This window comes from Artemia sp. Qi Xiang Cuo, chromosome 17 (genome assembly GCF_049724085.1).
Source record: "Artemia sp. Qi Xiang Cuo chromosome 17, ASM4972408v1, whole genome shotgun sequence".
Taxonomy (NCBI): Eukaryota; Metazoa; Arthropoda; class Branchiopoda; order Anostraca; family Artemiidae; genus Artemia; species Artemia sp. Qi Xiang Cuo.
Genome location: NC_142810.1, coordinates 18,616,303 through 18,632,035, shown reverse-complemented (window position 1 = coordinate 18,632,035; position 15,733 = coordinate 18,616,303). Strand labels below are relative to the sequence as shown.

Genomic DNA, 15,733 nt, shown 5'->3' with positions numbered 1-15,733 from the left:
TATATGACTCCCGGAACTAAAAAGGTTGCTAGCCACTATTGTATGACTGTTTCTAACCCAATATAGGTGTACTGGGTTGCGCTTGTGAGGTCAACGATTAGCAAATTTGAAAAGAGTGTAAAAGGCCACAACGAGTCGTATGTTACTCTTTTAGCTTACAAATTAATCGAGAAATGGAAGAATTTAACAGTACTGTTTCAGTTTATATTTAGGGTAAAAAGAGCCAAGAATTTCCAAGGGATTAATTCCGCGGTACTCACGACTGTTATCGGTACTAAGGATTTCTTTGCCATTTACAAGAAAATTTTTTTTACTCATTTTTATTAATTTGAGCCATATTGCAGCCTTTAACTTTTTTTTAAACCGATTGTCGTTTTTACCGCCAAATGTGTATGTCGCAATACTGTCCTATACACCTCTAAAAAACCATCGGTACAGCAAACGCTAAGTAAAAAAAACATCAAATGTGTTTCGGGCCATATTGAGGAGCAATGATCAATTAGCTGTCCCTATAATAATATCTTAAATGAGTATAGAAGCAGTGGTGGTTCTAGCCCCGGACAGGGGGAGCAACTACCCCTCTCCCAGTTTTCTGAGATTTTGTCTTAAATTCCTTTATTATATTATTTTTTATTTTTACACTCCTAAGGCAAAATGACTAAACAAAGTCCTTTAGCCTTAGGAGGCTAAAAATAAAATGTTTTATTTGACTAAAGCAAAAATTCACAATTGTAATTTTTGCATAACTTGCCCTCCCCCCACTTTTATGAGGCCTAAAACCATTACTGAGCTAAAAAAAACTCTTGGGACAAGAAAATGTTCTGGCAAACTACCTTAAAAGATGTGACTATTAATGAGAGAACTAAATAGAATGCAAATTACTAGGAATATTTCCTTATGAAATTTAATGTTTATGCGTTCCCAACCTGTTAAATTGCATTTATGTTTTATAACCAACTAGTAAAACAGCCATCCAGCTGATTTTTCTTCTTGAGTATTTTCTTTCTTGCGGATTGGAGACATTAATTTCCCCGCTCCCCCCAAACATACACTCGAGTAAGCCTCACGTATAAAATTGGTCATCCTTTAACCCACTGACAGCATAAAAAGAAATAATCGCTTAGCTTCATAAAATCGATGCATAGCGTCACACAGTTGTTTTTACATCTATTTGTTTGCTTATATCCCTGGAGCTGAATTTTTGAAAACTTATAAGAAATTCTTGGAACATTTTCTAAGGGTCTGAGAAGGAGAGAGAGAACCACACTTATTTGTAAGCCTTGATTGGCTTTAATTAGTACTTTTGTGTGTGGTGAAACCAGAATGTTCAATACTGAGACTGTGCTGATTTCCGCGTTTATATTTCAAATATATACATTTATTTGTCTACAATTACACTTTAAAGATTAAACTTGTAATTTTAAAAATAAAAAAATAATTTATAAAAAACAGTTATATTTTGGAATTTTTTGACGAATATTTGTAGGCAAAATCATTTTCGAATTAAGAAAAAATGCTCAACATTAGTTGCTCAACTTTCCTGTGAATTTTCACTTAATTTCTTATTTGGTAATATTTTTGTATTTATTTTTCTGAAAAGCTGACATACTCGTCAAGACGATGAATCTTTTTCTAGGGTTCAGCTTAGTGTTGGGTGATAAATTTACTAATCGGTGTATCAGAACAGGTTTTCACTCAGATTAACCTTTGGAATTGCTAGAACCTCTGTAGACTGTAGCGCAGGGTTGCCACCGTCAGTAGCATTTTACTAGATCTAGTAAAATAAAAAAATCTAGTAAATTTAGAGGATCTAGTAAATTTCCCGAAATCTAGTGAAGTCATGGTTTGTAGTAAACAAAACTTTTCTTATTTTCCATGAATTCAGGGAAAAAATTTGGGTCCATTCATTACAAAATCTGATTTCAATTATGTTAGATATTATGGCTACTATTGCTCTCATTTTGCGATTTCGCGTCAACCCTAGCGCTTAAAAATCTCTACTTTTCTCTAGGCTTCTTCTTAATACTCGCTTTGAAAGGCAAACTATTTAAAATCAGGACTGGTATGCCGGCTTAATTTGTTTTCAGAAAATTTTCCCATACTCTGATATTAGCTCCTACGTTTGTTAGTTAGCTTTGTCCCTTTTTAAAGACACTGTTGGAAACGAACGTTTTCCATACTTGCCCAAGTTCTTTCTGACTCTCTGCAGCTTGCCCCATTCAAGTGCTGGAGCAGAGAGACAGTTCTTGATTTTGTCGATCATCAAAACTAAAAACCGGAATAGGCTAAATGTCTCGAGTGTTTCCCTGATAAAAACGAAGCAATTTGTTCTCAGGTCGTCAAGTGGAGTACATGACTGGGTGATCCCCAGCGATATAAATCGGGCTATGAAAAAATGGAAACAAGTAGATCCCTTCATTCAGAATTCGATACTAGTGGATATTTAAATTCGGATGAGGCAGAGGACGATTAAAGCATTTTAAGTGCGACTTTTTTTTTAATTATGACTACATATCTTTCTTCTCACTTTTCAATTTGTAAAACCTCACAAGAAATAAAAATAATAGATCCTATGAACAGAGAAACATTACATAGAGTAATAAAAATAATCTCACCAAACGAATGTCATTGTTAATCACCGTAACCAGTCAATCTTAACCCACTGTGAAGACGGAGACTTTTTACACTCGAGCCATAATTTACTCCCTTTTTGTTTAATACGCGTAAGATGAACCGAAACCGAATCACCCATGTCCTTTCCCTCAGACAATGGCTCATCCCGTAGGAAATTTAGCTTTGGTGGGAGATCGGTGCAAATGCGAATTCCACTACCCTTCAACTAATTCACCTCACTGAGAATCGCCTGAATGCTATGATCTGTGTCTAGCGGTATAAAAACAGGGGCCGGTCGAACACTAGTTTTCCTACTAGTGATGCTTGAACTACTATTTCTCGCAAGGCGATAACACTTGGTAAGAGAAATGTCCTCGGTAACTTGCAATTTGTCAGAAAGAAGAGACTTTACGTTGCTAGTCACTGATTGATTATGCTTTTCAGCAGGCAGACCATGAACAATCAAATTCAACTTTCTTTCTCTCACTTCGATGTCCAAAAGCTTACTCTCCAAATCGCTATTCCGCAATTTTTCTTGCTCTAGATCATTTCGAAGCTTTTTAGATTCCTCTCGTAGATTCGCATTTTCAGCTGATATTTTCCTAACTTCATCTTGAAGGGAAATTATTGAGACAGAAAAACTTTTCTGCTCTGCTAATATTTCATCCAGCAACGCCTGAAGCCGTTTAAGGCTTTTATAGATAGTGTTGTTGTAGAAACTTCAAAAGGGGCTCATTCAACTGGATATTGAGAGGACTAGTGCCCATTTTAATAGTCGAAAATGATTGGAGGATAACTAAACCCCCACTCACGCCCACCATTTTCTCAAACACATCCAATCAAAATTTTCAGATAGCCATTTTGTTAAACGTAGTTCAAAGTTCTGGAAATTAGGTCTTTGAGAATGACAATCCCTCCAGAGCCCTTTTAAGTTATGCCCTGGGGGTATTTAAGATTTAATTGAAAGCTTTGTCGTAGAAACTTGAAAAAGGGCTCATTCCAGTGAAAATGAAAAGGGCTAGTGCCCTCTTTAATAGTCGAAAGCTATTGGAGGGCAACTAAAACCCCTCTCACGCCCACCTTTTCCCCAAACACATCCAATCAAAATTTTGAGATAGCCATTTTGTTCAACGTAGTTGATTTCAAGATATAAATTATGTTTTTGAGGATGACAGTCCCCCTACAGCTCTCAGGGTAAAGGCTTCAAGTTATGCCCTGGGTGCCTATAAACTTTTTATAGAAAGCGTTGACATAGAAACTTCAAAAAGGACTCATTCGATTGAAAATTCAAAGGACTAGTGCTCTTTTTAATAGTCGAAAGAGATCGGGGGCAAATAACCCCCCTCTTAAGTCCACCTTTCCCCAAACACATCCAATCAAAATTTTGAGATTACCATTTTGTTCAACGTAGTTGAGAGTTCTGGAAATTAGGTCTTTCAGGATGACAAACCCCCACAGTCCTCTGGGCAAGGGTTGCAGGTTATGCCCTGGTGGCATATAAGGTTTTTACAGAAAAGGTTTTCGTAGAAACTTCAAAAAGGGCTCATTCAATTTGAAATTCAAAGGGCTAGTGCCCTTTTTAATAATCGAAAGTGATTTGAGGGCAACTAACCCCCCTCTTATGCCAATCTTTTCTCCAAAAACAACCAATCAAAATTTTTAGATAGCCATTTTGTTCAACGTAGTTGAAAGTTTTGGTAATTAGGTTTTTAAGGATGACACCCCATAGCCCTCAGTGCAAGGGTTGTAAGTTATGCCCTGGGGGCATATTAGGTTTTTATAGAAAGTGATGTTGTAGAAACTTCAAAAAGGGCTCATTCGATTGAAAATTGAATGGGCTAGTGTCTTTTTTAATAGTCGAAAGTGATTGAAGGGCAACTAACCCCCCTCTCATGCCCACCATTTCCCCGAACAAATTCAATCAAAATTTTGAGATTTCTATTTTGTTCAACGTAGTTGAAAATTCTGGAAATTAGGTCTTTGAGGATGATAACCCCCCTTAGAGCCCTCAGGGCAAGGGTTGTAAGTTATGCCCTGGGGACCTATAAGGTTTTTTTATAGAAAGTTGTGTCGTAGAAAATTCAAAAAGGGCTCATTTGATTAGAAATTGAAAGGGCTAGTGCCCTTTTTAATAGCCGAAAGGGAATGGAGAGCTACTAACTCCCCTCTCACGCCCACCATATCCCCAAACACATTCAATCAAAGTTTAGATATAATCTTTTTGTTCAACGTCGTTGAAAGTTCTTGAAATTATGTATTTGAGGACGACAAACCCCCCAGAGCCTCCAGGAAAAAGGTTGTAAATTATGTCCTGGGGGCATATAAGGTTTTGATAAATCGCGTTGTCGTAGAAACTTCAAAAGGGGCTTATTCAATTTGAAATTGAGAGGACTAGTGCCCTTTTTAATAGTCGAGTGATTGGAGGGTAACTAACCCCAAGGGCTAGATAGTCGAAAGTGATTGGAAGGCAACTAACACACCTTCCAAGCCCACCATTTCCCCAAACAAATCCAATCAAAATTTTGAGATAACCATTTTGTTCAACGCAGTTGAAAATTTTTGAAATTCTGTCTTTGAGCAGGTGACTCCCCCCACAGTCTTCAGGGCAAGGGTTATAAGCTATGCCTTGGGGACACATAAGGATTTTATTGAAGGCTTTGTCGTAGAAACTTGAAAAGGGGCTCATTCAATTGTAAATTCAAAGGGCTCGTGCCGTGTTTAATAGTCAAAAGTGATTGGAGGGCGACTAACCCCCCTCTCACGCCTACCTTTTCCCTAAATACATCCAATCAAAAAGTTTAGATAGCCATTTTGTTCAACGTAGTTGAAAGTTCTGGAAATTAGGTCTTGTAGGATGACACCCCCCCCCCCCAAAGCCCGCCGGGCAAGGGTTGTAAGTTATGCCCTGGGGGCATATAAGGTTTTTATAGATAGTATTTTCGTAGATGTTTCAAAAAGGGCTCATTCGATTGTAAATTGAAATGGCTAGTGCCCTTTTTAATAGTTAAAAATGATTGGAGGGCAACTAATCCTTTCTCACGCCCACCATTTCCCCAAACAAATGCAATCAAAATTTTGAGATAGCCTTTGAGGCTATCTTAAATATCAAATAAATATGTCTTTGAGGATGAAACCCCCCCCCCCACAACCCTCAGGGCAAGGGTTGTAAGTTATGCCCTGGGGGCATACAAGGTTTTTATAGAAAGTGACGTTGTAGAAACTTCTAAAAGGGCTCATTCGATTGTAAACTGAAAGGGCTAGTTCCCTTTTTAATAGTCGAAAGTGACTGAAGGGCAACTAACCCCCCTCTCACGTCCACCATTTCCCCAAACACATCCAATCAAAGTTTTAAGATAGCCATTTTGTTCAACGTAATTGAAAGTTCTGGAAATTATGTACTTGAGGATGACAAACCCCCCAGAGCCCCCAGGGCGAAGGTTGTAAGTTATGCCCTGGGGGCATATAAGGTTTGTATATATAGCGTTTTCGTAGAAACTTCAAAAGGGGCTTATTCACTTGGAAATTGAGAGTGCTTGTGCCCTTTTTAATATTCCAAAGTGATTGGAAGGTAACTAACCCTCCTCTCACGCCCACCATTTCCCCAAACGCATTCAATCAAAATTTTGAGATAGCCATTTTGTTGAACGTAGTTGTAAGTTCTTCAAATAAGGTCTTTGAGGGTGACAACCCCCCACAGCCCTCAGAGCTAAGGTTGTAAGTTATGCCCTGGGTGCATATTATGTTTTTATAGAAAGTGTTGTCGTAAAAAATTCAGAAAGAGCTCATTCGAATGGTAATTGAAAGGAATCTTGCCCTTTTATTTTTTATGGAAGGTATGGTTGTTTAACTCTAGGAGAGACTAATTATTTTTCCCTGAAAAAGACTATGTCAGCATAAAACGAACAGAAATTAATCAAAAAACTTTTTGCACAAAATAAGTATTTCAAAAAAAAGTAAAGAACTCCAATAAACCAAAAATTAATAAAGATAGAATCAAATAATCTAGCAAGCATACAACTACCACAAATCAGTATCAATAAATGAGTGAAACCCGAAACAAACATAAATTAAAATAAGTCACACTCAAAACGAGCAAAAATTAATATGAGTAGGGTTCTAAACCCTATGCTTTCTAAAAGCCAGAATATAATTTGTACTTTACTGAAAAAAATTCTTTTAAATGTTTTCACTTTTATAACTTTAAGAAATCAAAAATTAATTAAGATTTTAAGGAATAAATATCAGCATATGTTTATTAAACTGACAATGCTCATTTTTTCAGTAAATTCATTTGAATTTTTTTAAACGACCTATTTGCCACCCTATCGGAACCTGGGTTCTTACTATTTCATCGTCCTTTTATTAACAACCGCTGTCACTAATTCTTCCTCACAAAATAAACCTTTCTTCAATTCTGAAGTGTCACAAAATTTTTCAGTCTATTCCATATCTTTTGCTGTAACTTTGCCATGCTTTAGCACTTGCTCAAAATGTTCTGCCCATCCCTCTTTGACATCTTCCTTATACTAACTGTAGAACGTTCCTATCTTTAACTGGGACAAGTCCAGATTTACTATTCCTCAATTTTTAACATGGTACTACAATATTTTACTTTTATGCCGTCCGATTGCATCTTCTAGACCTTCAGCAATTTATCCAAGGCCTCCATTTCAGACCTCCTTAATTCACAATTTAATGCTTTTTCCACTCTTCTTATATTTATTTTATTTTCATATAAACCTTTCCCTTAAATAATTCTTTTGCAAACCCCAACTCCTTTCTACTAAGCATTAAGAGTTGTTACTATTATTCCTAACTGCATTTTCAGCTTTCCTCCCTATGACACTTTCAGCGACTTCACAAAGTAGGGCCATATTACTGAAATTGCTCCATCCATCTCCAACCTTATCAAATTTTAGACTCTTCATTTTTGTATTTATCGGTTCCTGGAAAGTTTTTCACAAATTCTCATTCAGGATTCTATGAACGCCATTGCCCCCAGAACTTCGTTACCCTTCCTAGATTTCAGATATAGACTAACCCTAGAGACTACTACATGGTACAGGAAGATTTTTAACATGAATAAATTCATTCCTATATACCTAAGCATCTTGTATCAATCCTGTCAGTCTTCAGTTTACGGTAACATAATAAGGTTAGCTGGCTCACCATCATGTAAATACCATGTTGTTTATCGGCTCTTTTATGACCGTTGCAAACATACAATTTTGAATGATGGATCTTTTCTGCTTAATATTCACTGATGGATGGCAGAAAAACCTGAAAATGGTCGGAAATTTACAAATATCGTTTATGACATCGATATCTATGTTTCGATATCAATATTTGGTCCAATATATCGAACATCGCTCAACACTAACTCAGCTATCCTACTAAACTTTCCCAGTCAATTTTGCCACGTAAAATCACCAAAAGACAAATTAGTGGTGAAAATCTTTAGCATACTCAATGCGTCCATATCTATCAAGTAAAATAATTAGGATAGTGGTAATAATGCAGTGACGGTTCTAGGCCCAGGCAGGGGGGCAGCTGCCCCTCTCCAGCTTTTCTGACATTATTTTTTTTTTACTTTCCTATTAAGGTTCTTAATTGGCCACAAAATTATTTTTGTATATCTTGCCCCCCCCCCCTCAGTATATGAGCCCTAAAACCGTTTCTGTAATGAAGCTAGTGTTCCTAGAAGTTTCTTTAAAATGAAGTTAATCTCAAAAAATTGAAACAGTAGAATCTTAATCAAGAAACTTCACGAAGGGGGGGGGGGGGGTGCGTAACCTCCCAAGATCCCCTAAGCTATACGATTTTTAAGTAGTATCCATACATGTTAAGCAATCCAACTAACTATTTCACTGTGTTGATGTTTTTGATCCGTCTCCAGAAAAAATCGAACCTCCTTATCTGCTGAAATGCAATATTAGGGTCTTATTCACAAAAGTATAAGTGTTGAGAGTTTTGAGATGAAGTTGAATTCAACTGTCTTTAAAAGAACAGCATTTGACTCCCCATAAATTTGACCGTATAAACCTGACATCATATTTCCTCACTTTCATTATTTGAACCTAATGGAATATAGTTGTGTATCTACTTATGTCAGTTCAAAAGCTATCGGAAATTTCGTTATATTGACCTGAAATTGAAAAATGGTCTGGAGAAGATATAGTCTGGATATTTATGAAGTCTGGGAATTTAAATACATTAAGAGGAATATCCATGATTAAAATAAATTGTCCAAAGTCAGAATTTCAACTCTGAGATTAGAATGCTCTACCCTCTCTGTGCAGCCTGTAAATAACGCACAGAACGATTCATCATACTGCTTGGCAAAAACTTACCTTGAAATCACATTCGTGATCACAAAAACACCCACACAATAAAATTCAATTTAATGAATGACATAAATGCCATACGCTCTTTTGTTGTAATAGCCACTGGGACCCCGCAAATTTATATTGTACAGGGCACCAGAAGATCTAGGGGCGCCACTGCATTTCACAACTCCTTCATTCATACTTTAATGACTGGCTTTCTTACTTCCATTGAGTTCAATTATTATCGCAAGATCTATCATATAAAAATTTGTTATTCTTACCAAGCTTAGAGTCCTTTTCTTTTCTAATATTCCTGGCTATTTTTCTAACTTTCTTCCCTATGATACATTCTACTACTGCGTCATCTATTTTCTTTGCATAACGAAAAGCTAACAAACTCTCACAACATCAAGAAAAAGGGAAAATTATAATGCAAACGATAATTTGCGAAAAGTTTCATCGCTTGTTGTTGTTTGTTTGTTGTTTGTTTGTAGCACTCCTGGGCAAGCTGCCCATTGTGCACGTCTCCATGATTTCATCAGAGCCTTTAGGGATGAAAGGTATTCCACGTCAAAATTTCGGCTGTCCAGCGGTTGTTCTGTCATGACCGAGGGCCAAATAAGTTTCATCGCTTAATAGTTCTGATCATCATATATAGTTTTCTCTTGTTTCGTAATTGAACTAAGAGCCTATAGATGGTATTGGTTATCAAAGCAATGCTTCCACTATCCCCTATTTCTTTGAAATTTCCCTGAAAGAAAACCGGGTTCTCGAAAATCTTACAGAAAACTGAGATCCATAAGCACAAGAATATTAACATGAAGTACAATTGTTAATTTTCATTATATTTTTGTGGAGGAAAATACTGTTTTTTAAGAAATGTCGGTATAGTGACAGCACTATATAAAATATCCACGGACTAGTTGGCTACGGACAAGCTTTATTTTACTTTTATTATTTATATTATTGTACTTTATTTGATTTTTAATAGTCACCAGTGATTCAGATGTTTCTCAAAAACTACTTTTTTTTTAGAAATTCTTATACAAAAATCAGGAAAACATGAAGCCACGTAGAACTGAATCAATGCGAGATGTGCTGTTGCGCGCTAATACTATTAGTTCGAGCCCATCAAATAGTATCAACGCAAATACTGGCAAAAACCCTCAGTCAGTTTCTGCTTTAAGTAGTGGTTTGAACTTTGCTGGTGTTACTTGGAAATCAGTAAAAACTGCCAATTATGAAGTGGAGCTTCTCCAAAAGGAGCGTGGCCAATATTTTCCTGCCAAGTTGGCATTGGCGTTTGGCATGGCAAAAGTATTGATGGGGTTATTATTTATTGCCTTTGGAGTCCTGGCAATTTTTGAAAAGGCGACATATTCACAACTTGGGTCAGGTAAGAACAATTTGATTACATTTTTATTGTGTTGACATAAGGATGTTTATATTAAGGATTAAATTGTTAATTCGGCTATAATTCACAACACTCAGCACACATAACATATACTCAAGGGATAATTTGGGGATTACAGTAATTCAAAAATTGTGAGCACTGAATGGTCATGTTTGACTATGCCCTAAATAATCAATTAATCATATCGAAGATTTAGAACAGAACAGGTGCGAATGCAGTGACGTAATTTCGTCAAAATCCTTTGGGGGGGGGGGGACAAAGTTGAAGCCAATTTTTCAAAATCAAGTGAAAATGCCAGTGACACTGAAAGATGAGCCATATAGCACCATAAAGGCAAAGATTTACTAAGGAAAACTAACCAGCCTCTGTGGAGGCTTGAATTATGCAGGATTATCTTAGTTTTGACAAGATTTTTGAAGAAACTAAATGTTATTTAGGGGGCAAACCAAGTTATGGGAAAGGCAGGTGTCCCCTGTCCCATAGTTAATTACGCCCCTGTACGTAAGCAGTGCGGCTTAGGAGGTTAGGCCCACTGAACCCACATAATGTTTAAAAACTTCGACCAATATTTTTACAGAGGCCACTTCTTATCAAAATATGATGTGCCACTGGACAAAACGCTTTTCTGGCAAGAGAAGTCTTTTTCCAAATATCAACCCCCACCCCCGTAAAAACTAAATGCCTACCATAGCACTGGGAACTATGTTAGGGGGGCGCACGCCCCCCTCGCCCCTTCCCTGGATCCACCACTGTCTGGGGGGTGGTGAAAAAATAAATAAGCTATAATAATAATTGAGCTAAGCTCTACTTTTTCTTACTTACTTCAAACTTAAGTGAAAATATCTAAGTCTGAATAAATGTATCTGAAAAATTTGTTGCTCAATGTTTCCAAAATAAATTTGGCCCGACTATCTCTTGGCCATGAAGTATTTCTATCCCTTCATAAGTTACCTCTAATCCTTTCAACAATGCCGCTGCTCTATTATGCAAACCTTCATATGCCTAGGTTACTTTTTCATGACTATGGTATGATGATATTTCTCCATGATAAGTTGTCCCCTTGACAAGTTTTCTCTATGACGAACTGTCTAACAGTTTTTTATGCTGTTGTCAAGGGCAAGCAATTGAACTTGCACCACAGCAAAAACTACTAAGCTATGTTTTCAGGCAACCCCACATCCAACACGGAGTTGGGCACTTGTTGCACACATAATGTTTTTGTGTTTTTGGCTGGGTTGAACACGAAGAACCTGAAAACAATTTTTGTCGAAGCCAGTATACTTTGAAGGCCCGGTGCTTGAAAACGGGGTCTGAAACGCCACTATTTCAATAAATTAAGAAAAAGCTGATAAAAGTAAATTTGTTAATATACTAAAATTTTGTTTAATTGATTAAATCTGGAGAAGTAAAAATTCTATTTTCCAAAACTTTGGTTTTTAAACTTAGAGTTTTTAGGAGGGGATTCAAAACTGAAACACAGACGCTATACAGGTAGCTTTCCAGCCTAGTCTCTTCCTTAATAAGTTAGTATTCTATGGATTTTTCCTATGGGTTTTGTCAACAGGAAGAATTATATTTAAAGAAATATATTTAAGCAGCTCTTTGCTAGTCACTTAAAAGATTCATTGAAGACATTCTGGGTTTATATATAGTGGCAACTATAAGTATGAATATTGCCTTTCAACGAACAATCGATGTATTTTGCATGAACATCATTTTTATTGTTGACTCGTTGTGATGCCGTGTTGCATGTCTTTTAACGTAGATCTTGTTGTGCTTCGTTTTCGTTCATCATTACCTCAGAGTCTCAGACGTTTTTTTCCATGCCTTTTGCATATAATTTAGTAACAACCAAACATGTTCTGTTGCATGAATCCTTTAAAATATCTAAATATCGCATTAGCATAATTATTGTCTCATTCTTTGGTTTTAAGTCATAGGGTGGCAAATCAGAAATTTCAATTGAAATAAGAAACTCTAGTGCGATTTCAATTCTTTCTTCCTGTTTATCCGTCACTGATGATAAAATAACGCGTTTCTTCATTCTATTGTAATTGTGCTCTGTCTTCTAAAGGCAGATGTCGTTGTGTAACATTTTCCTTGGCAATTCAATTTGAACCTCGCTGTCGCTTGCTGCATGCCTTGCTTTAGCTTTTTTGGAGTCACTCATCATTTTGTATACTTTCGCATCCGTCATAAATACCAAAAACGATAACATGGGGAAAAATGGCGAAGTTTGCTCTATAGATGTATATGGAAATGAGTTCCATATATATATTTCACTTGAAATATATTTTCCAAAATTAAAGCTCTAGACGAGTTTTTCCAAACTCTCGCCTATCCAGATCGTTTTTTCAGGCCAAAAATTTACAGGCAGTATACCAATTGAAAAAAAAATATGGTGGTGTTTTCAACAAAAAAGAATACATCAACAATTACATAAATAAATATAGGCTACAATTATTGCTTGTTTTAAAAAAAGATTATATTTACTAGAATTGATCATACTTGTAAAAACATTTTTTTTTTGTTACTATCTTTGTTTGTATATCTTTGTGTGTCGATCTAAACTCCTTGCCATCTCTTACACCTCGGTATTTATAAATACCCCAATAGATTTGACCTCCATTAGAGTTTAATAGGAGTTCAATAGAGTCTAATTGGACTCCTTAACTCCAATTTGACTTTAGTATCATGTCCAATAGATATCAAAAATGCCCTTCAAGCATTAATCAGCAAAAAAATGCCATCATTAAAAGAAATTGTAATTAAAATTTGCAAATTACGGCTTAAGTAACAATTACGCTTTGTAATTGGGTGAAATCCAAGGCTGAAATCCTTGATATACTTTTGTAGTTCACTAATATAGATCCTTGCAATAACTTAAAGAATGCACATGATTGACGGTAGTCATCCAGTAAAATGAAGTTTAAATCATTGTTTTAATTTTTCGTGTTCTTTACAAAAATTATAGTAGTGGACTCTTAACCCATTTTCCATTTCTCATATATTTCTAACCTTTGCACTGAAGCTCAAATTCTTGGATAAATTGCAACAGTATTCGTAGAAAAGAGTTTCTACCAAGTTTTTCTTTAAGTCGGCACAACTTTAAATACTAGTTTTGGCTCATTTTTGAAACGTCAGTGGCCCAGAAATGTGTCATCTATGACAGTTTCCATGATAAAAATTAAAATTTGTCTTTTCAAAACTGATTGCTAAACTTTGTTTAACTAAAATTGATTTTTATATCGGAAAAGTCTGTCCGTAAAATATCAGGCTCTGAAGGACAAAAGAGCCATGTGGGATCCGAGAAAGGTTATTAACACTATTCTATGAAGTTGGATGTGAAAATCCTGTTTGTCAGTAATTTAGCACTAAAAAAGTACTATATTACTAATTACAACTTTCAAAACAAAATTTTCCTCCATAAGTAGAAAATATTGGATCATCCTGATTAACCAATGAAAACCAAAAAGGGGAATAAAAGAAATAGCTGTCTCGTCTTTTTATAATCATTTACTTCAAAGTTTGTCAAGTAAAAAAACATGAGCCCCAGTTAGTTTGACAGGCATCCCCTTGCGTCCGCAAGACTTGGCTTGAAACTATAGTTGCCATAAATGATTTTATAGGTCTTATTACCTTGCATAGCGAAGTAGGGATATCCTCAGCCTGTAATAAAATCCGCACTAGCCTACTGTATATTAAACTAGCTTTGCTTCATCTTTCAAAAGTACAGAAAGGCTGAAAAAAGTAATTTTTTAACTAAATAATGTCCTTTGCAGTGTCCGAATGACAAACAATGACTAATGACATTCAACATACCAGTAAGATAGAAAAAAATCTTGGACACCGAACACCACTGCCTGGGACGCAAACAGCTCGTGGTAACGAACTGTAAGTAAGGAGCGACCCGGCTCAATAGTAAAAGAAACTCTAAAAAACGGGATTTTGATACCAATAGGTACATCAAAAGATTCAGATTTTCATGATAATGTCAAATATATAAGTTTCATCAAGTTTAGTCTTACCCATCAAAAGTTACGTGCCTGAGAAAAATTTTCGTATTTTCGAGAAAAGGGAGAAACAACCGCTAAAAGTTATAGAACTTTAATAAAAATAACACCATCTGATTCAGCATATCAGAGAACCCTACTTTAGAAGTTTCAAGCTTCTATCTGCAAAAATGTGGAATTTTGTATTTTTTGCCAGAAGAAAGATCACTGATGCGTCTTTATTTGTTTGTTTTTTTCCGAGGGGTGATCGTATTGATACAATAGTCCTAGAGTACCATGAGAAGGCTCATTCGAACGGAAATTAAAAGTTCTAATGCCCTTTTTAAGTGACCAAAAAAAATGGAGGGCAGCTTGGCCCCCTCCCACGCTCATTTTTTTCCCAAAGTCACCCAATCAAAATTTTGAGGTAGCCATTTTGTTCAGCATAGTCGAAAATCTATATACGTAATAAAAACATACGAATATAAAAGTTCGTTACGTAAGTTAATTCATAAGTTACGCCAGAACAAAATTTCGAGAAAGCCATTTAGCCAAAAAAGTAAAATTAATATGCAAATTTAGTTTTAACTATTCATGTACGGTGACCCAAAATCACAACTGCATTAATTCGAAAACGATCAGAAATAAAATAAAAAAACAAGCTTTTCTTTAATTGAAAGTAAGGAGCGACATTAAAACTTAAAACGAACAGAATTTATTCCGTATATGAAATTACTAATGTTTACACAATTGTTTACACTTTCTGATGCTCACTGTCTCGCATTTGCAGATAATTCTCATTTCCGCTTATTCTTGAACCACATACTCCCTTGTTCTCGCTGTGGCATATCTTTCAGCTGCATATTTCTTTGATTTTCCCTTTTGTTTTTGAGTAGTTTTAATTCTTCCTGCAGCTTATCTTCGAACCACATGTTTCTTTGCTCTTTACTTTTGTTTTAGCTCGTTGTAAATGTTGCTGACGCACGTGTTCTGACTGTATATACTTGTTCTTCATCATCGTTTATCATTACTTTAAACATTTTTTATTTTCCCCAGACACCACCAACCCTATGAACAGCTCTGTGTACTGTTACAATTAAGCTAAATTACCTGTTCCTGTTTTGGTCTGACTCCGAGATCCTTCCCCTTGATTGAGTTTTTCAAAACCAACAAAATTCACCCTGTCTACTTGGCTAATTTTGTTGTGATTCCGAAACATTCAGAATGCGAAGTTTCATTACATTTTTCGATAACTTTTCACTCTGATTTCTTGCGTCTAGCATTCAGAAGCCAGAAGCAGATTCTCAGAAAAAAGGTGTCAGGCCAGTCACGGCATTATGCGTATATATTATGTTTATCGCGATAGTAGAATAGACGTTCTACATAGC

General features: G+C 36.0%; 1 protein-coding gene across 4 annotated transcripts in view; it reads left to right on the top strand.

Annotated features, from left to right (window-relative positions):
* LOC148941979 (uncharacterized) overlaps positions 1-15,733 on the top strand; it is a 91,535-nt gene that overhangs the window by 52,413 nt on the left and 23,389 nt on the right. For all 4 annotated transcript variants that reach the window (XM_089103048.1, XM_089103049.1, XM_089103051.1 and 1 more), the window contains exon 3: positions 9,975-10,335. In XM_089103048.1, the coding sequence (XP_088959174.1) occupies positions 10,002-10,335 (334 nt within the window). In that variant the 5' untranslated portion in view covers positions 9,975-10,001. The remainder of the gene's footprint in view (positions 1-9,974; positions 10,336-15,733) is intronic.